The 20429-nt window shown below is 42.4% G+C and overlaps 1 protein-coding gene across 3 annotated transcripts in view; it reads left to right on the forward strand.

Annotated features, from left to right (window-relative positions):
* The window catches only part of slc2a5 (solute carrier family 2 member 5), a 58746-nt gene that overhangs the window by 23390 nt on the left and 14927 nt on the right, over window positions 1-20429 (forward strand). For 2 of the 3 annotated variants that reach the window (XM_087980292.1, XM_043676169.2), the window contains 5 exons: window positions 258-445; window positions 5275-5385; window positions 5491-5592; window positions 12548-12623; window positions 20093-20220. In XM_087980292.1, the coding sequence (XP_087836418.1) occupies window positions 258-445; window positions 5275-5385; window positions 5491-5592; window positions 12548-12623; window positions 20093-20220 (605 nt within the window). The remainder of the gene's footprint in view (window positions 1-257; window positions 446-5274; window positions 5386-5490; window positions 5593-12547; window positions 12624-20092; window positions 20221-20429) is intronic. The other variant, XM_087980293.1, reaches the window with a different exon arrangement.

The following is a 20429-nucleotide window of genomic DNA, read 5'->3' on the forward strand; positions in this document are numbered from 1 at the left end:
TGGGAACATGGTCTGCATGGACTGTTTGGACCACAGGGTCTATTTCTGTGCTGTATGACTCTATGATATAGAGACAAAATTGGTAGGAGCCTAATGGCATGGGTTAGCATGAATGTGATAGGAGGAGTGTGAGGCGTGGGGCGTCACCACCCTGAAACAGGCCCAGCTCCCACTTGAAGGAAATCTAGAGCTTGAATTGAAGGCAATGAATTGCAGAACAGCAATAAACAGCGGAGTTCACATGTATTGTGTTCAAGCTTTGAGACGGATAAGAGGCTGGGATGACGTGGATGATGAAATAGAAGAAATGCGTATGGAGGATCAGTCAGAGAAAGCTGAAGGCCACATGTCAGTACTGAACCTCTTCTCGTTCAGGTCATTGCGATGGCAACTGGTATCCATCATTATTCTAAATATGGGGCAGCAGCTGTCTGGAGTTAATGCAGTAAGTATCAAAAACTTATCAACGCAGGCACTGGGTAAAATACAGAACTTGCATTTGTTGTAACTACAGTACAATAGCAACTTGTATTGACATAGCCCCTTTGGCAAGCCACAACATCCTTTCAAGCTTTGCAGGAGCATTATTGTGGAGATCTGACCTGGGTCACTTAAAATGAGATAATTGCACAGACCAAAATCATCTTTTATCATTCGTTCACAGGATGTGGGTGTTGATGGCTGGGCTGTCATATATGACCCATCTATAATTGCTCTTGTGAAAGTTGTGGTGGACTGTTCCTTGAAATGCTACAGTTCCTGTACTGTAGGTTGACCCCACCACATAGTTTGGGAGGGGATTTCAAGATTTTTGTCCCAGAGATACTGAAAGAACGGCGATATACAGGGCAATCTTTGTATCCGCAGAATCGTTTTCCTTAGTTTCAGTTACCCGCGATTTACTGTGGTCGGAACATATTAGAGGGAACCTACTGGAACCAGGGACCGGGGGATGCTGGGAAGGTAAAATTCCCATTGAAATGAATGGGTTTGCACCTATCCACGATTTTGGGCATCCGCGGTAGGTCTTGGAACGTATTCCCTGCATGTACAGGAGGACTATTGTATTTTCAGCTCAGGATGATAAGCAGCTTGGAAGGAAATTTTCAGGTGAGGATGTTCTTCTATACCTGCTATCCTTGTCTTTCTGAATGGCAGTGGTTGAGAACTACAAGGTGCAAAGGAGGCTTGGTGAGTTCCTGCAGTACATCTTGTAGATGGCACACCCTTGTGCCACTGTGCATTGGCAGTGGAAGACATGGATATTGAACATGGTGGATGGGGTGCCAGTCAAGTGGGCTACTTTGTCCTGCATTGTGCCAGCTTCTTGAGTGTTGTTGGAGTTGCACTCTACCAGGCAAGTATTCCTTCAGACTCCTGACTTGTGCTTCGTAGATGGTGGTGGACAGGCTCTAGGGAGTCAGGAGGTGAGTTACTTGTTGCTCTGTTAAAGAGAGAGATTTTAAGGAACAATTTAAAGAAGATGGGGAAGGAGGCAGAGGGACTTAGAAAGGGAGTTCCACAGTTTCAGGCCGATGGGGCTGAAGGTACAGTCACTGATCAGAACTGAGTCAGACACCAAGATTGGAGGGGCACAGATGTCTCAAACAGTTTTAACTCCTGGGAAGGTTTGAGAAACAGAGAGGGACAAGACTATGTGGAACTTGAAAAAAGGATTGAAAATTTCAAATTGCTGCACTGGGAGCCAATGTACATTAATAAACAGAGAGTTGATGTGTGTATAAGACTTTGTGCGAGTTAGGATATGGGCAGCAGAGTTCTACATAAGAACTGAAGAGTCAAGTCTACAGGTCGTGAAGATTTCAGCAGTAATTGAATGAAGGCAGTATTAATGTTGGGCAGGACTGCAGAGGAGCGATTCAGTGGTCTGGACATTGGAGTCGTGGGGCAAGAGGTTTCTTTCATGGTTAAATATAGCATAAAGGTTGCAAAATTTCTGGCTGATTTTCAGTTGCCTGGGGGATTAGACTCATAGAGATGTACAACATGGAAACAGACCCTTTGGTCCTAGCTCAGGAACAGATTTTGTATTGGAAACAGGAGCCAGGGGTTTCAGGTATTCCACAAGCTGGGTAAAATCACAGCTCAATGCAAACTCAAGAACCTACACCTTCTCTCTTGACTCTACAACTTCACAGCCTTCTGGACTTGACACTGAGTTCAGCAATTTTAGACCCTAACTTCTGCCTCCATTTTGTTTTGTTTTATTTAGTTGGTTCACATTACACTTGTTCCTTTCCTTGTTCCTTCACTTTGCATTCAGATGGCTACTATCCAACCATGCCCCCCTGTCATGATGTGTCTTTTGTTTCTTCACTTCTTACCACTGCCTTTGATTTTTGTACCAGTTGGCTTTTTGTTATTTAACCTCCTCTGACCTCTGCCTGACCAAAGATCTTTCCTTTTACTTTTCTTCCAACTCTCTTCACTTTCACATTCTCAAAACCTATCACGTTCTATCCTTACCTCAATTTGCAATGAAGGATCATTAACTCTGTTTCTCTCTCCCACCATATGCCAGCTAACCTGTTGAATGTTTCTACAATTTTCTTGCATTTCTGTTCATTCAGTATTGAATGTCAGAAATGGATTTTAACAAGAAATTAAATTTGATCTGAAATTGAAAGCCAATGTTGAGCATAAAATAACTCTCAATTGGCTTAAAAGCCCACCTAGTTCACTCAAGTCCTTTAGGGAAAGAAATCAGCTGTTCTTACTCAGTCAGGCCTATGTGTGACTCCAGACCCATTGTGATTGGTTCATCCTTAACTGCTCTTTGAAATGGCCAACAAGCTACTCACTCCAATGGTAATTAGGGATGGGCAACAAATGCTGGTCTTGCCAGTGACACCCACATTCATTACAAACAAAAAATCAAGCACAATGGATGTTTGAGAGGGATGTCGTGCACAACCTCACAACATCCCAACATGCATCCAGGCAATGTTTGAAGTGTCACTGAATTGTTTGAAGGACGGACGTATTGGAATCTAGGAAACATGGCAGCTAATTCGCAAAGAACAATTTTCTAAAAAGAGCAATATGATAATTATCAGAATTTTTAGTAATTTTGTTTGAAGTATCAATTTTGCAAATGATGGGTTCCCTTAATCTTTTTGAAATTGTCTCTTACATAGACCTGAAAGCAGCCTGGGCCTCAATCTTACAACATCTCTACCTCTTGGTACTGCCCTGAGATGTCAAATTTACACTCAAAGTGGAACTTGAACAGATACCCTCTGACTCAGAGGCAAGGTGCTGCCCTTTGAGCCATGGACCATACCACTAGACCTGAATCCACATTCCAAACTAACTCCGTTCTCACTTAATATACACAGCAGTCGATCCTATTGCTATGCCTCAATCTTTACAATTCAACTTGAAAAATATGTTTTTATAGATCAGTAGCTTCTGAAATTATTTTAAGCAATATTTTCTTACTTTAGTACTTGAGCAGAAATTTCACTCAATTTCAAATTGGAGATCTTTAAGCTTTAATGTGGGAGATTCCATTTTCCACATCATGAGCAGGGCCACCTGATTTGGCAAATGTTTAAATGTATGTGACACTCGACATACTTTGTCTGTGGGAGTAATAGTGAAAACTAGATTTTATATTTCAGATTCTTTTGACGCCAGTGTTAAATTGTGTCTTTTTATAGGGAGTATTAAAATAATGCTGGTTGGAAAGATTTTAATAATGTCCTTCCCTCTACTGCAGGTTACTGCAAGGTCTCGAAAGTTAAGTTATTGAGATAAATCTCAGCAGATGCCAACCCTGGTTACTACTGAGGAGGAGGCCTGATTTTTAGCACCACTGGTGATGGTACTGAGGACAGCAGGTTCCAAATCTAATGCCACCTGACTCTGTGCAGGGTCCCCCATTCCAAGGTGACACCCCAGAGTCACCTTCCCTAAGGCAGGGAGGAGGGAACAGTAACCTACGGCCCATTATGGCCCATTAAAGGAGGCTTTACCTGACAGCCTCCTGGGTGCCGTAAGAGACTGAGAGCAGGACGACAGCCTGCAGACTGTCCCATAGAGGGTGACTACAGGCAGGGTGAGGGGGTTGGGAAATTGGAGGGGGGAGGGTGCTGTTAGATTTCAAGACATGAAACTTGAAGACTGCTTTTATCTTTCTGTCTGGGTGCAGCATCTACTGGGACAGCCAACTTCACCACCAATGCTCCCCCACTATCAACTCCCCTCCCCTTCCCCATTTCACTGCTTCCTCCCACCCACATCAACCACCCCTCCCCATTTCACTGCTTCCTCCCACCCACATCAACTACCCCTCCTTCCTCCCTCCCCGTTTCACTCCTCTCCACTAGTCACATCAGCTCCTCACCACTACCAGCACCCACAATCCCACTCTGATGAACATGCTGCAAAGCCATTCTTTATTAGAAATGTTAAGATTTTAAAGAATGGGTAAATCTATTTTTGATCTTTGTCTACTGCATGTAACTCCATGGCAGATTCTATTATGCTGAAAGGCCTTAGATTCCTGCCCCCCTCCCCCAAAAAAGCTATAATCCTTAACTGGATGACCCCAGTCTTTTGTCATTAATTTTTTTTACTCATTCATGAGATATGGGTGTCACTGATCAGGCCACCATTTATTGTCTACCCCAATTTCCCACACCTGGTAAAGATGGCAGAATCCCTTGCCTAAAGAATATTCATGAATGAGGTTTTTTTTAAAACTGACAATAGTTTCATTGTTTTCATTACACTCCTAATTCAAGATCAGTCTTGAATTCAAATTTCACTACCTGCCATAGCAGGATTTGAACCTGGGTCCCCAGAACATTATGTGAGTCTCTGGATTGTAAATACTACCACCAGGCCATTGCCTCCCCTTGATTGTCTGCTCTGGGAAACATCCCAATGAGTGACCATTTCCCACATGGTATGACCTTTCGACCTCCCTTTACAAACAATGCTCAGAACCCTAATTTGGGAAACTGTGCCCAGAGCACACTTTCTGGCCCAGAGGGGGAGGTATAAGTGTCACCTCACTGCAGGATCTCTGGCTTGCTTCCCTCTTTATCCAACAGAGGTGCAGAAAAGTTTTCAAAATGGTGATTAAAACTTGCAATGGCTTTTTCAGACAGCGCATGGATGCCAAATCTAAATTCTCCACCAGAGACTGAAAATGACAGGAAGAACAGCAGAAGTTAATTGCATAATAACATTGAAAATCTGTATCAGTAATCGCTCTTCGTCTACTGAAACTATTTCTGTTTGCAGATCTATTATTATGCTGACAGCATATATCGATCAGCAAGGGTGAAAGAAAATGACATTCAGTATGTCACTGTTGGAACAGGAGCTGTTAATGTGTTCATGACCATAGCAGCAGTAAGTCCAAATAGAGTTGTCTTTAACAGGCATTTCTAGAGCTGTGTGTTACTGCTGTACATTCACATTTCTGAGCTCAGTCTGTCACATTATTATGTTCTGCAGATTTCTATAGTAGAAGCATTAGGACGAAGGATGCTTCTCCTGGTTGGATTTGCGATTTGCTGCATTTCATGTGCAGTGTTAACCATGAGTCTAAACCTTCAGGTTTGTTCAAAACCCCTTCCACTGTGCAAAATCTTAAAAATGTATTCCAGCCAACAAACATGCAGAATAATGGATTATTGTTGGTTTGCCACTCTGGAGTCTATGACCTCTGTACAATAAAAGCAGACTTCTTCTGATCTTGGGCTACTTGGCATAATGTAGAAGAGCAGGTAAATTGGAGAAGCCTCCTGATGGGTGTGCTCCTGACCCTGTCCTAGGTGGTCATTACCAGATCCAGGCAGGAGGCTGTGGAGTGGTCTATGAGACCCAACTGCCTGCCACTGTTCCATTGCTATGTCTGCTCCAGATGTCCCTGGAGAAGGTGCACCTGATCTCCCACTGCATTGTTTGACATCTTCCACTGGGGGACACCACAGGGGATGGAGAGTATCATTTTCCCCATCCCCAAACCACATTTCCATTTTCAATTTGTTAAGTTTTCTTTGAAATTTGGCCTTCTGGAAACAGAGGAGGGGGAGGGAAACAGAGAGGAGAAATGGGGGAGCAGAGAGGGGGAAATGAGGAGGGAAATAGAGAGAAGGAAAAAGAGAGAAAAAAACAGAGAGGGCGTAACAAAGAGGAAGGAACAGAGAGGGGACAACAGAGAGAAGGAAACAGGGGGCAACAGAGAGTGGGGCAACAGAGAGGCAGGTAACAGAGGGGGGCAATAGGAGGCAACAAAGAGGGAGGCAATAGAAGGGAAGGAAACAGAGGGGAAGGAAACAAGGGGAAGGAAATGAAGAGAAGGAAATGGAGAGAGGAAAATGGAGGGGGGCGAATGAAAAGTAACTAAAGAGAGGAGGCAGAAGTAGAGGGGAACATAGTGGTGGAGAAACAGTGAGAAAGAAACAGAGCGGGAGAAATAAACATGAGTGTTGTTGGTTAAGTGTTCCTTTAAGGAATTGTCACTCATTTATTTGTTGATTCAAATCATTGGAATATTTGAAATATTATAAAAGCACGTTAGTACCTATTACGGATGAAATTTCTTTTCCTTGAGTTTTGACCGGGGCACCAGGCTAATAAACTAATTCACAAGGGAATTTCACAAAAGTGTGATGATCATTGATTTGTTGATATGAAAGCTGCAGTTTTGTGATTCCATGCTATAGTTTCTGTGCTAATTTTATATGTTTCAGCTCATTATGGCCTTTTGGTTTATAGTTATGGAGGTTGGTTGGATTCTCATTGGAAATTGTGGGGCTTTAAACATGCACTCCTTCCATTGTACCCAATCATTCAGAAAGGGGTTTCATCCTAGTTGCCTTGTCCCCTCACTGTTTGCTCTTGAACCACAAGTGCTGGGAAGGTACAATCGGTTTCTCCATAATGCAGCTTATTCCATGAGAGCGATGTCAGTACAATTCATTTATATTGCAAGAACATATTGCACTCATTTATGTAAAAGTTGACTTTTATATATAGCTTTGTTGATTTCCTATGGCATTACTCACTTATTCCTTTCTCTAAAAAAAATTAAGGATGTCATAACTTTGGATGTAGGTTTGCTCGCTGAGTGAAAGGCTCATTTCCAGACGTTTCGTTACCTTACTGGGTAACATCTTCAGTGGACCTCATGCGAAGCAATGCTGAAAATTCCTGCTCTCTATTTATATGTTTGGGTTTCTTTGGGTCGGTGATGTCATTTCCTGTGGTTGTGTTATTTCCTGTGGTGAAGTCACTTCCTGTTCCTTTTCTCAGGGGGTGGTAGGTGGGGTCTAACTCGATGTGTTTGTTGATAGAGTTCTGGTTGGAATGCCATGCTTCTAGGAATTCTCGTGTCTTTGTTTGGCTTGTCCTAGGATGGATGTATTGTCCCAGTCGAAGTGGTATCCTTCCTCATCCGTATGTAAGGATACTAGTGAGAGGGGGGGTCATGTCTTTTTGTGGCTAGTTGGTGTTCGCATATCCTGGTGGCTAGTTTTCTATCTGTTTGTCCAATGTAGTGTTTGTTACAGTCCTTGCATGGTATTTTGTAAATTACATTAGTTTTGCTCATTGTTTGTATACGGTCTTTCAAGTTCATTAGCTGCTGTTTTAGTGTGTTGGTGAGTTTGTGGGCTACCATCAATACCATCAATAATACCCTTACTGGCATAAAATTCACTAAAGAGGAGGAAAACAACAACAAACTGCCATTTCTCAATGTCACAGTGGAGCGAACAGCCAATGGGGAACTTCAAACCAGTGTCTACAGGAAAACAACACATACGGACCAAATATTGAAGAACAGAAGCAATCATCCCAACACCCACAAATGAAGCTGCATCAGAACATTATTTCAACAAGCCAACACACAGAGGAACTATGCAGAGCAGAGGAAAATTACCTTTACCATGTATCCAAAAAGAATGGGTACCCAATGAACACAGTCTGCCGATTTCTCAGCAACAAACCCAAACAAGCAAACAAAACACATCCAGAAACCCTAGCCATTCTCCCCTACATTAAAGACATCTTGGAAATGACTGCCAGGCTACTCAGACCCCTTGGCATCATGGTAGCCCACCCAACACACCAAAACAGCAGCTAATGAACATGAAAGACCGTATGCAGACAATGAGCAAAACTAATGTCATTTGCAAAATATCATGCAAGGACTGTAACAAACACTACATTGGACAAACAGATAGAAAACTAGCCACCAGGCAATGCGAACACCAACTAGCCACAAAAAGACATGACCCTCTCTCACTAGTATCCTCACATACGGATGAGGAAGGACACCACTTCGACTGGGATAATACATCCATCCTAGGACAAGCCAAACAAAGACACGCACGAGAATTCCTAGAAGCATGGCATTCCAACCAGAACTCTATCAATGAACACATCTCTATCAATTAAACCCCTTCAACCACCCCCTGAGAAAAGGAACAGGAAGTGACTTCACCATAGGAAATAACATCACCATAGGAAATGACATCACTGACCCAAAGAAACCCAAACATATAAATAGAGAGCAGGAATTTTCAGCAATGCTTTGCAAGAGGTCCACTGAAGATGTTAACGAGCAAGGTAACGAAACGTCTGGAAATGAACTTTTCAGCTCAGCGAGCAAACCTACATGTCATAATTCCGTGACGTTCAATGTCACTATTGCAAAAAACATTCATTCCACTTTGCCATGATCATCCCATGTAACCTGTTAGACTTATATTATAATTTTTAATATTTTAAAAAAACCCAAAAATTGCGGATGCTAGAAATCAGAAACAAAATCAGAAATTGCTGATTGATGTCTTCTGAAAAAGGGTCAGTGGACCTGAAATGTTGACTCTGCCTTTTTTCCACAGATGCTGACAAACCTACAGAGTTTTTCCAGCAATTTCTGATTCTGTTCTTAATTTTTTATGTTATTAGATTAGATTACTTACAGTGTGGAAACAGGCCCTTCGGCCCAACAAGTCCACACCGCCCCGCCTAAGCGCAACCCACCCATACCCCTATCCCTACATTTACCCCTTACCTAACACTACGGGCAATTTAGCATGGCCAATTCACCTGACCTGCACATCTTTTGTGATTGTGGGAGGAAACCGGAGTACCCGGAGGAAACCCACGCAGACACGGGGAGAACGTGCAAACTCCACACAGTCAGTCGCCTGAGGCAGGAATTGAACCCGGGTCTCTGGCGCTGTGAGGCAGCAGTGCTAACCACTGTGCCACCGTGCCGCCCTGGTGTTAGTTTGGGTTAATAACTAGTGGGTTTTTTGAGTGTCTTTAATTTTTAAACATCAATTGTTATAAGTATTTCTGTAGCCATGGTGATTTATTTTAAAAACAGATTTTTTTCTGTGTGACTTTAATTTTTAATCATTGACTTTTATGTATTTCTGTAGCTGTGGTGATTTATTTTAAAAATGGATTCTGAAGCCTAGCTATAGAATGGTTGGATTTGGGCATTGCTAATAGATTTCTGCTTATTTCAGATTGTTGCAGCCAGCATGGTAATAATGGGGCCTCCATGGTTTGTGAGAGTCTGGAACTTGGCATTTTTAAAGCTTAAGGAAATGCCCATAATTGAAAGAGAGAGACTTTTTATTTCACATTTGAATTTGAGTGGGGCTGTGACGTCTTTGTAATAGAATGACTGCGGAGGAAAGTGCACCTGAGAAGGAAAGGATAGATGTCGTGAATTGGATTATCTTGAAGTGAAGTGTTAGTGTTAGTCCCAGGGCAGAAGTGTTAGGATAAAAAACCCTAAAGAGGTTACCTAAAGCTAAGACAGATCTTCACTCACTCTGTTCACCCTGTACAACACTCCCACCTGCCTTCACATCTGCCCCAGTCACACTCCACTTTCCTGGATTTGTGTTCACAAAGGGAAAACCCATTGAGCCACCAGTTCGTTGAGCCACCAGGGGGATCCCAGTTCTGAGAACATCCCAGAAGTGGTGCCATTGGGGACTGCTGCTAAAATTGGCAAAGAGACATGTGATTTCCAGACATCAGGCCAAGACTCACGCTGGAGACCAAGCCCTGGTAGCACTGGGGATTAACTGAAAGAGTCACTATTAATGCTTCTCAATCCACTGGGGAGTAGGGGCAGATGCATGCATCCTTTACTGATGCATACTACACCTGAGCACCACTTTGTGCATAATGACCTCAGCAAGGAACAGTAAATAGGGAAAGGAAAATCCTCTGGGACTTTTGATTAAACTACAAAGAGCACAATATTAAACTACAGAGCCAAATCTCTATGACTTCTCTCCGTCACTGCTTGATAGTAATTAATTTTTTTTTGTAAATAACAAATAGCTCTAAGTAATTGATTATTTGAATCTGGCTAATCAATTTACTTGAGCTGACAAAAGTAAGATTGAGCTCAAGTTAATCCCTGGAAAGTAGACTTGCGTCTTCATATTTATATTTTTCCCACACATCCTCATTGATCATACCTTCCTACCAATAGCTCACATACTGCCACTGAAGACCATTTACCAGTGAGGTGGTCCAGCTTATCCCTAATTCTGCACTGATCATGCCTCTGACTGGGATATTGAAAGAGAGAGGAATAGCTCTCATTCCCACAGAGCAGAGAGAGAGAGAGAGATGACATAAAAATGCAGAATCTAATTGCATTCCCCATGGCAACACTCTGACCAATCAGTCTATTTGTCTGCTCCAAAATCAGCCAGTGATCAAAGATTAACCATTAATAGATCCTGCAATTTTCCAGCAATTTCCGATTCATTCTTAATTTTTTATGTTATTTGGTGTAAGTTTGGGTTAGTAACTAATGGGTTTTTCTGTGTGTCTTTAATTTTTAATCATCAATTGTTATAAGTATTTCTGTAGCTGTGGTGATTTATTTTAAAAACAGATTCTGAAGCCTAGCTATAGAATGGTTGGATTTGGGCATTGCTAATAGATTTCTGCTTATTTCAGATTGTTGCAGCCAGCATGGTAATAATGGGGCCTCCATGGTTTGTGAGAGTCTGGAACTTGGCATTTTTAAAGCTTAAGGAAATGCCCATAACTGAAAGAGAGAGACTTTTTATTTCACATTTGAATTTGAGTGGGGCTGTGACGTCTTTGTAATAGAATGACTGCGGAGGAAAGTGCTCCTGAGAAGGAAAGGATAGATGTCGTGAATTGGATTATCTTGAAGTGAAGAGTTAGTGTTAGTCCCAGGGCAGAAGTGTTGGTATAAAAACCCTGAAGAGCTTTTTTGTGTGACTTTAATTTTTCTATGCCAACCAGGGATCCAATCAATCAGCGCCCTCTTCTCATGCTGAGTAAATGGGTGTTTCCTTTCTAAGTTTAGTTTTTTGCAAAAGTGAGGACTGCAGATGCTGGAAATCAGAGTCTAGATTAGAATGGTGCTAGAAAAGCACAGCAGGTCAGGCAGCAGCCGAGGAGCAGGAAAATTGATGTTTCGGGCAAAAGCTTTGCTTTTCCAGCACCATTCTAATCCAGACTCTTGCTTCCCTGTTCTGATGAATGCAAGGTGAAAAACTCTGCCTTCTTACCCAGTTTTACTGATTCTCGATTACCAATCATTTACCCGATCTAACTGGAGGTGCAGAATGGTTGGGCACTGCTTTTTTGAATAGTACACTGACAATCTCTTGTGAATATGTTCAGTGACTATTCACCACTAAAACCAAAGTGCCAAATAAAATATGGCAGTCTATCAAGGCAGGATTCAATTTGGGATCTAACTTGTCCAGTATTACCATCAGCTGGGATTAAAACAGTGATGATATTACCTGTAGCTATATTACACAAAGAGAGAGAGAGATAAACAGACAGACTTGCACTTATATAGGGCCTCTGACATCCTTAGTGTATTCCAAAGCCTTTAACAGCCAATGAAGTACATTTGAAATGAGGTCATTGTTGAATGTAGGTCTGGCAGCCAAGTTATGCACAGCAAGCTCCCCCAGACAGCAGTGACATATAATTTTTTTTGGGATGTTGAATAAGTGAGAAACCTTGATTAGAATGTTTAGTGATAATCCCCTGTTCTACATTGAAATACTGGCATGAGATCTAAATGTCCTTCTGAGAGGACAACAGTTTATTGGTGGCATAGTGGCTCAGTGGTTAGCACTGCTGCCTCATAGTGCCAGGGTCCCAGGTTCAATTCCAACCTCAGGTGAGTGTCTATGTGGAGTTTGCACATTGTCTGCGTGGGTTTCCTTCAGGTGCTCTGGTTTCCTCCAGCAGGCCAGGTGAATTGGCCGTGGTAAATTGCCCATAGTGTTAGGTGCATTAGTCAGAGGGGAATGGGTCTGGGTGGGTTTCTTGTCAGTGTGGACTGGTTGGGCCGAAGGGCTTATTTCCACGCTGTAGGGAGTCCAACCTAATGCTTTATCAGCGCACCCTTTGTTTCATACCAATGTGTTAGATGGACCCCCTATTTGGTAGCAATTGTGCAATTGAAATACAAAGTGAAGACTGATGTTAAAACTCATTAAAAAGCATAAATATATTCTCTCCTCAGGATAATGTTGATGGAATGCCTTATTTAAGCATAGCCTGCATAATCATTTATGTTATTGGGCATGCAATTGGACCCAGTAAGTATAATAAGTATTCTTTTGTTTATTTGATTTTTCACACTCTCTTTTTCATAAAGGTATGTTATAGTTACAGAACATCAGCAGCCTTATTATAGTCAGTGTTCTTTTGTGTATACTGCTGTGTTCTTCCACCATCAATGCATTTTATTTTCTATCATGTTGAATTTGGTTTGATATGCTTGGATTTCAAGTTGGATTTTACAAGTAACTTAAACTAAACAGCAGCTGATGGTGGAATAGCAGTAACCACAACGGTGAAGCAATACTCAGCTTCACAGAAAAAATACATCCCTGTCATGCCATATAATGAACCTGCGTTTATCTAATGTGCTCTGACTTCTCCATACATTCCTCTGTACTTAATCTAATGAATGAATTGAAAGAGAGTTACATTTGCTGCTGGAAAGTGGAGTTGAGGATGATCAAATCAGCAATGATCTCATTGAATGGTGGAATAGACATGGTGGGCTGAATGGTCTACTTCAGCTCCTACACCTGTTGCTTAAATAGCTGCCATTTTGAAATCTCTATGTACAGCAACTGAAGGGCCAGGTCATCTGCTTTATAGGATTGCAAGTTCCTCAGCCTCAGCAGTGCCACTGGGTGCTATGGCCACTGCTGGTACTGCAGCAGACCTCCCCTGACTAGGTGCATTGGACAGAACCAGGTAAATTGTATTTGTTTGCATCATCACCACAAACCCTCATCCATTCTCTGCTTTTCTTTAACATTTTATTATTTTCCCACCTCTTTCCTTGACATAAGATACAATTAAATTGGACAAGGAACAAAAACAGAAATTGTTGGAAATGCTCTGTGGTTCTGTGGGGAGAAAGCAGAGTTAACATTGTGTGTCCAGTGACCCTTCTTCAGAACTTTGGGTCACTGGATCCAAAACGTTAACTCTGCTTTTTCTCCATGGATGCTGACCAGTCGGCTGAATTTTTCCAGCAATTTCTGTTTTTGTTACTGATTTTCCAGCATCTGCCATTCTCTGGGTTTCTAATTCCCTCATTTAATTTTTGAATTGCCCTACCGAGACAGGTAGGTTTGCAGTTTAAAGTCCTGAAGAAGGGCTTATGCCCGAAACGTCGATTCTCCTGTTCCCTGGATGCTGCCTGACCTGCTGCGCTTTTCCAGCAACACATTTTCAGCTCTGATCTCCAGCATCTGCAGACCTCACTTTCTCCTCAGTTTAAAGTCCCATCCTATACAGAGGACTCCAATATTTCCTTGGATTTAGGGAGAGGTGGAGGTCTGGTGGTATTATCGTTGGACTATTAATGCAATTCTGGTCTCCTTCCTATCGGAAAGGTGTTGTGAAACTTGAAAGGGTTCAGAAAAGATTTACAAGGATGTTGCCAGGATTGGAGGGTTTGAGCTTTTGGGAGAGTTTGAGTAGGCTAGGGTTGTTTTCCCTGGAGAGTCGGAGGCTGAGGGGTGACCTTATCAAGGTTTATAAAATCATGAGGAACATGGATAGGATAAATAGACAAAGTCTTTTCCCTGGGTGGGGTGTCCAGAACTAGAGGGCACAGGTTTAGGGTGAGCGGGGAAAGATATAAAAGAGGCCGAAGAGGCAACTTTTTCACTCAGGGGGTGTTCCGTGTATGGAATGAGCTGCCCGAGGAAGTGGGGGAGGCTAGTACAACTGCAACATTTAGAAGGCATCTGGATATGAATAGGAAGGGTTTGGAGGGATATGGGCCAGGTGCTGACAGGTGGGACTAAATTGGGTTGCGATATCTGGTCAGCATGGACGGGTTGGACCAAAGGGTCTGTTTCCGAGCTGTACACCTCTATGACTCTATGACTCTAAATGTTCTGGGGACTTGGGTTTGAATCTTGCCTTGGCAGAGAGTGGAATTTGAAGTCAAGTCGATTATCAATAAAAATCCATCCAGTTCACTAATAAGGAAGGAAACTGCCATCCTTCGCTCATCTGGCCTACATGTGACTCCAGACCCACAGCAATCTGGTTGACTCTTAACTGGCTTCTGGACAATTAGGGATGGGCAATAAATACTGTTGTAGTCAGTGAAACTCACAACCTGTGAGAAAGTAAAACATAAGTCATCCAACTGCTAAATTATTTGGATTGTTGGGTGGTTGGAAATAAGATTTGGAGCCTGGCTAAGTTATTCTCACCTCCCACCCCTCGCCCCCGCACCCCCACCACGCCCCCCCCCCCCCCCCCCCCCTCCCGAATTAGAAACCCAAAGAATGGCAGATGCTGGAAAATCAGAAACAAAAACAGAAATTGCTGGAAAAACTCAGCCGGCTGATCAGCATCCATGGAGAAAAAGCAGAGTTAACGTTTTGGATCCAGTGACCCAAAGTTCTGAAGAAGGGTCACTGGACACACAATGTTAACTCTGCTTTCTCCCCACAGAACCACAGAGCATTTCCAACAATTTCTGTTTTTGTTCCTTGTCCAATTTAATTGTATCTTATGTCAAGGAAAGAGGTGGGAAAATAATAAAATGTTAAAGAAAAGCAGAGAATGGATGAGGGTTTGTGGTGATGATGCAAACAAATACAATTTACCTGGTTCTGTCCAATGCACCTAGTCAGGGGAGGTCTGCTGCAGTACCAGCAGTGGCCATAGCACCCAGTGGCACTGCTGAGGCTGAGGAACTTGCAATCCTCTAACTGATCCTTAGGTTTGTCCTTATGTAGTGTGGAAGCTCTGAGGAAAGGCAGATAACTGCATAATTGCCATGGTGTTCTGCAGGGGCAAGATTAACACCAGTTTTCTGGCTATATCCTGTCTACTACATATTCAGCTTTTTTGTGTAAGGCTGCAGAATGCTGACACCGTAATGTCGAACTGTATTGGCCAACTGTTACATTGGATCCCTACACTAAGGCTTTAAAAATTCACATGATAACTGAATGAATCTTTTGTACAGCTAAAGTATTTATATTCCTTCTCAATCAGACTCTGTAAATAGCAACCCTGAGGCTGAACAGTATTTATAACTCAAGGGGCCTGACTGGACATGAGTTTGTGTGTTTTGAGATTGGATCATTGTTCAAATATGGTGTCACATTGTTCACATGTGAGGTATCCTTTATAAAGTGATACTGACTCCATGAAAAAGGAACAACTAGAATCTGATGTAGGAACTCAGAGCCACAGCCAGACACTGAATCATAGAAATAAAAACAGCAAAAGCTTCAAAAACACCCAGCAGGTCAAGCAACATCTGTGAACAGAGTCCAAACCTACAGTAATCCAAGGGCCCAGAGCTAATGCTCTGAGGAAATGTGTTCAAATCTCGCTATGGCAGCTGGGGGTGTTTTTATTCAGATAATAAAATCTAGAATTGAGAGTTAATCTCAGTAATGGTGACCAAATAACCAGTGTCATATTACAGAAGAGTCACTGGTATAGGTTTAATGTGAGAGGAGAAAGATATAAAGGGGACCCAAGGGGCAATTTAGAAGATGGTGTGTGTATGGAATGAGCTGCCAGTGGAAGTGGTTGAAGCTGGTACAGTTACAACATTTGAAAGGCATCTGGATGGGATATGAATGTGCAGGGTTTGGAGGGCTGTGGGCCAAATTGGGACAGTGCAGTGGCTCAGTGGTTAGCACTGCTGCATTGCTTCCAATCTCGGGCAACTGTCTGTGTGGAGTTTGCACATTCTCCCCATGTCTGTGTAGGTTTCCTCTGGGTTCTCTGGTTTCCTCCCATAGTCCAAAGATGTGCAGGTTAGATGGATTTGCCGTGTTAAATTGCCCTTAGTGTCCAGGGGTGTGCAGGCTTGGTGGACTAGCCATGGGAAATGCAGGGTTATAGGGAGAAGTTGGGTCTGTGTGGGATGCTGTTTGCAGGATTGTTATGGACTCAATGGGCCAAATGGCTTCCTTCCACAGTGTAAGGGATTCTATGCTCCTTCTATGATCCTATGAAGTGCTGGCAAATAGGACTAGATTAGGATGTCTGATCATCATGGACAACTTGGATTGAAGGGGTCTGCTTCTGTGCTGAATGACTCTATGACACTGGACCCAAACAATGAACTCTGCTTTCTCTCCACAGATGCTTCCAGGCCTTCTGAGTTTCTCCAGCAATTTCTGTATTTGTTTCAGACTTCCAGCATCCGTAGTTCTTTGTTTTATCATAAAGACTTGCTAAGTTGCTCTAGGGAAGGAAATCTGTTGCCCTCACTTGGTCTGGCCGATATGTGACTCCAGACTCTCAGAAATGTGGCTGACTCAGAACAGCCTTCCAAGATGCTCAGCACGTTACTTAGTTTGAAGGCAATTATGGATGGATTTCAATACCAGCAACATCCACATTCAGATAAAGAAACAAAAGTAGTGGGTTACTTATTTGAGCAGCTAACTGGAGTGTAGGAAAAATTAAATGATAAAAGGAGCAAAGCATTTAGGGGGAGATTGGGGAAATATAGGGAAACACAAATGAAATATGGGCCCAGTGTAAATGTTTGAAGAATTTCAAAAGAAATTGTGAGTGATAGTTGAAGATCTTAAGTTTGTAATGCTTATATTAAGATTGGAAAAGTATGAAATACCTTGTGTAAGGATGAGTTGCCTGTTTTTAGTCATTCATGGGATGTAGGTGTCATTGATTGGGCCAACATTTATTGCCCATCTTTTCTCTCCCTTGAGAAGGTGGTGGTGAGCTGTCTTCTTGTGCAGTCTGTTTGTTGTCGGGGCACCCCTATAATGCCATTAGGGAAGAAGTTTCAGGATTTTGACTAAGAGACCCTGAAGGAACGGTGGCATATTTCCAATTCAGGCTGGAGAGTGGCCTGGAGGGGAACTTGCATGTATTCCCATGTATCTGCTGCCCTTGTCCTTCTAGATAGCAGAGGTTATGTGTTTGGAAGGTGCTGTCTAAGGAGTTAAGGTGAGTTGCTACAATGCACCTTGTAGACAGTATCTACTACTGCCATTGGGTGGTGGAGGGAGTGAATGTTGAAGGTGTATGGAGTGCCAATCATTACTTGAGCTTGAGTTGCATTTCGTTGAAACAGTACAGGACATTGAGGACAGATGAATGAGAGTGGCAGAAGGATACAGTAATAAAGTAGTGAATGATGGGAATTGGGGTCACAGCAGTGAACTGAACAGAAGTGTTCAGTGAGGCAAATTCCTCATCTGCATGCGGTCTGCCCAGTGAAGAGGAGATTGCATTGCCAGCAGTGAATGGAGAATGGAGAAAGGGTGTTGAAAGAGCAGATGAAGTGATGGGAAAGTGAGAATGGCAGAATAATGGTGTGTCTAACAGCCAGACTGGAAAGAACACAGTCCCAGTGGAGTGGGGCGAGTGGAATGTCACAATAGGAAATAGGAAATTTGGCTGAGAGACAGGTAGAGACAGAAACCCTTGTTATAATTATCAACATCCTGGATACGCAGTTAACTTGGCGAAAGCTACAAGGCCACAAAATCAGAGCTGGAGGATGAGCATAGACTGAGCAGATGTGTTTTTTTCTCAGCCCACACAGACATAATAGGCCAAGTGGCCTTCCCTCTATAACTCTTGAGGCGAGTGAAGCCACTAACCTGCTGAGCACATTCACAGGGCAGATTGGAAGGAGTTGATTCTGCAGAATCTCATGTTGACTTGGGGCCAGAACATTGCTCATTCACCTTCAAAGCATTCTCTCCATTATAGAGCCAGAGCTATCTCCAAGGCTTTCCCAGAGCGTAATTTATCCGTTTTGTTTCTGGATCCTATTCATCTCCCTCCTGCTCCCAGGCCCCACCATCCCAAGAATGTGCAATAATTCTAAGGCAGGTTTAACATGTCGTGCCATAAGATGGAAGGACACAGGGTCAGTAACTGATTGGCATTGACAGGCAGCCTGGGAACAGTAATTTGACTGCTCTTGGCTCGGAGGATGGACAGACTGGGGAAATAAAAAATGTCTTTTATAAATGAAAAAGCAAATTAGAGCCATTAACACTGAAAATGGAAATGAAAGAGAGGAAAGGTTTATCCCCAGACAATAAACTTCTATTCTGTCACAGTGAATTGCATGTATAATACAGTGAAATACTTCAAGATGCTTCACAGAAGGATAAATCAAACAAAATTTGACGCTGAGCCACGTAAGGAGATATCTGGACAGATGACCAAAACTTTGGTCAAAGGCATAGATTTTAATGAACTTTTTAGAGGAGGAGAGAGAACAAGAGAGTGGAGAGGTTTAAGAGAGAATTACAGACACTAGAGTTTAAATTCACACTACAGTGCGATTAATGTGAACATCTATCGAGGATTAAGTTTGTATTTCAAGCCTACTTGAAAGTAGTTATCAAGTTACATCCTCTGCTAAAAATTTCCTTGTATCAGGTAACTTACTTGACAGCTGAAGAACGCAGTGGAGAATTTGGAAGAACCTGACATTGTGAAAAGTTCTGTAGAAATGCACTTTCCTAAAGTCATATGAACAAACATTGACAATGGCAGGCAGGAAAAAAATTTCAGTTGTCCATGTAATCTATTGCACACAACTTGTACATCACAATATATACTCACCGCCTCACCCAAAGTCTATAATGTCAACCTAGAAACACAAGTATGGATTGTCCCCAGTTGGATAATTCTAACAAATGAATAAAAATAATTCCCATTTTTGTAGCTTGGTGGCCTTGGTGGCCTTGACCTTCACACAGCATCAGACCTGGGGTGGATATCCATGTTTCTATGCAAAATAATTGTGATAGCTATTTGGTTGCATGATAGTGGTACGAGATGAAAATATGATGTTTTGCCTCAGACAAAACTTTCCCTCAAACAGGCCTTCCCACTATCTCAATGTCAGACATGGTCATTTATTACTGATGGTTACATAAAATTGAGCACCATTTGCAATTTCTTAGATACTGAAGCAGTCTCTGTCCAAATGCAGCAAGATCTGGACAATATTCAGGCTTGGGCTGACAAGTAACAATGAACATTCATACCGTACAACTGCCAGATAATGATCATTTGCAACAAGACAGAATCTAAACCCTTGATATTCAATGTCCTTACCCACCAAACTCACCACCCCTTCCATCTAGAAAGACAAGTGCAGCAGATAAGCAGCAACACCACCACTTCCAAGTTCCTTCAGTGCAGCTGGGTAAAAACTCCCTTCCTTTCAGCATTGTGGGTGACCCTACACTAGATAGACTTCAGTAGTTCCAGAAGATAGCACACATTGCCTTCTCTCAGGGAATACATGCAAACCCAGTCAGTGACAACCACATCCCGAGACTGAATAGAAAGAACAGGAAGAATTCTCTCCGTTTTTCCAACTGGTTAGAAACTCAGTGCCAGCCAAATTTTGAATCTGAAGCTGAGATGGAAAATAGGACTTTCAGACAGGGGTGAAGACATTTGCTCTTTCATGAAACGGAGGTTGATTAATTTTTGAAGAATACTGTGGAATATCTGATGTTGTTATTAACTAGACTCTTTCTACCTTTCTCAATTCAAGGCCCTATCCCATATGTGATAACAACAGAAATGTTTCGTCAGTCTTCCAGGCCAGCTGCTTTCATGGTGGCAGGGTCAGTGCATTGGTTATCCAACTTCATTGTTGGTCTTATTTTTCCATTTTTAGAGGTAAGTGTCATCCAACATTCACTCACTAGGCGTCTAAATGATGATCCTAATCATTTGCAATCTTACTCCAGGACATTTGAACCAGGTTACTAGGCACTATTAGCCCAAATCAGAAAATCTCACTGGGAGAAACCATGATGACAGCTGATGTGGGAAGGAGAGAAATTGTAAAACTTGCTCTACTGAGCTCTGTTCTGTCTCTAAGAAAC

Source organism: Chiloscyllium plagiosum, unplaced genomic scaffold, assembly GCF_037043375.1.
Source record: "Chiloscyllium plagiosum isolate Xiang-an unplaced genomic scaffold, Cpla_swu_hap1 HiC_scaffold_37, whole genome shotgun sequence".
NCBI classification, from domain to species: Eukaryota; Metazoa; Chordata; class Chondrichthyes; order Orectolobiformes; family Hemiscylliidae; genus Chiloscyllium; species Chiloscyllium plagiosum.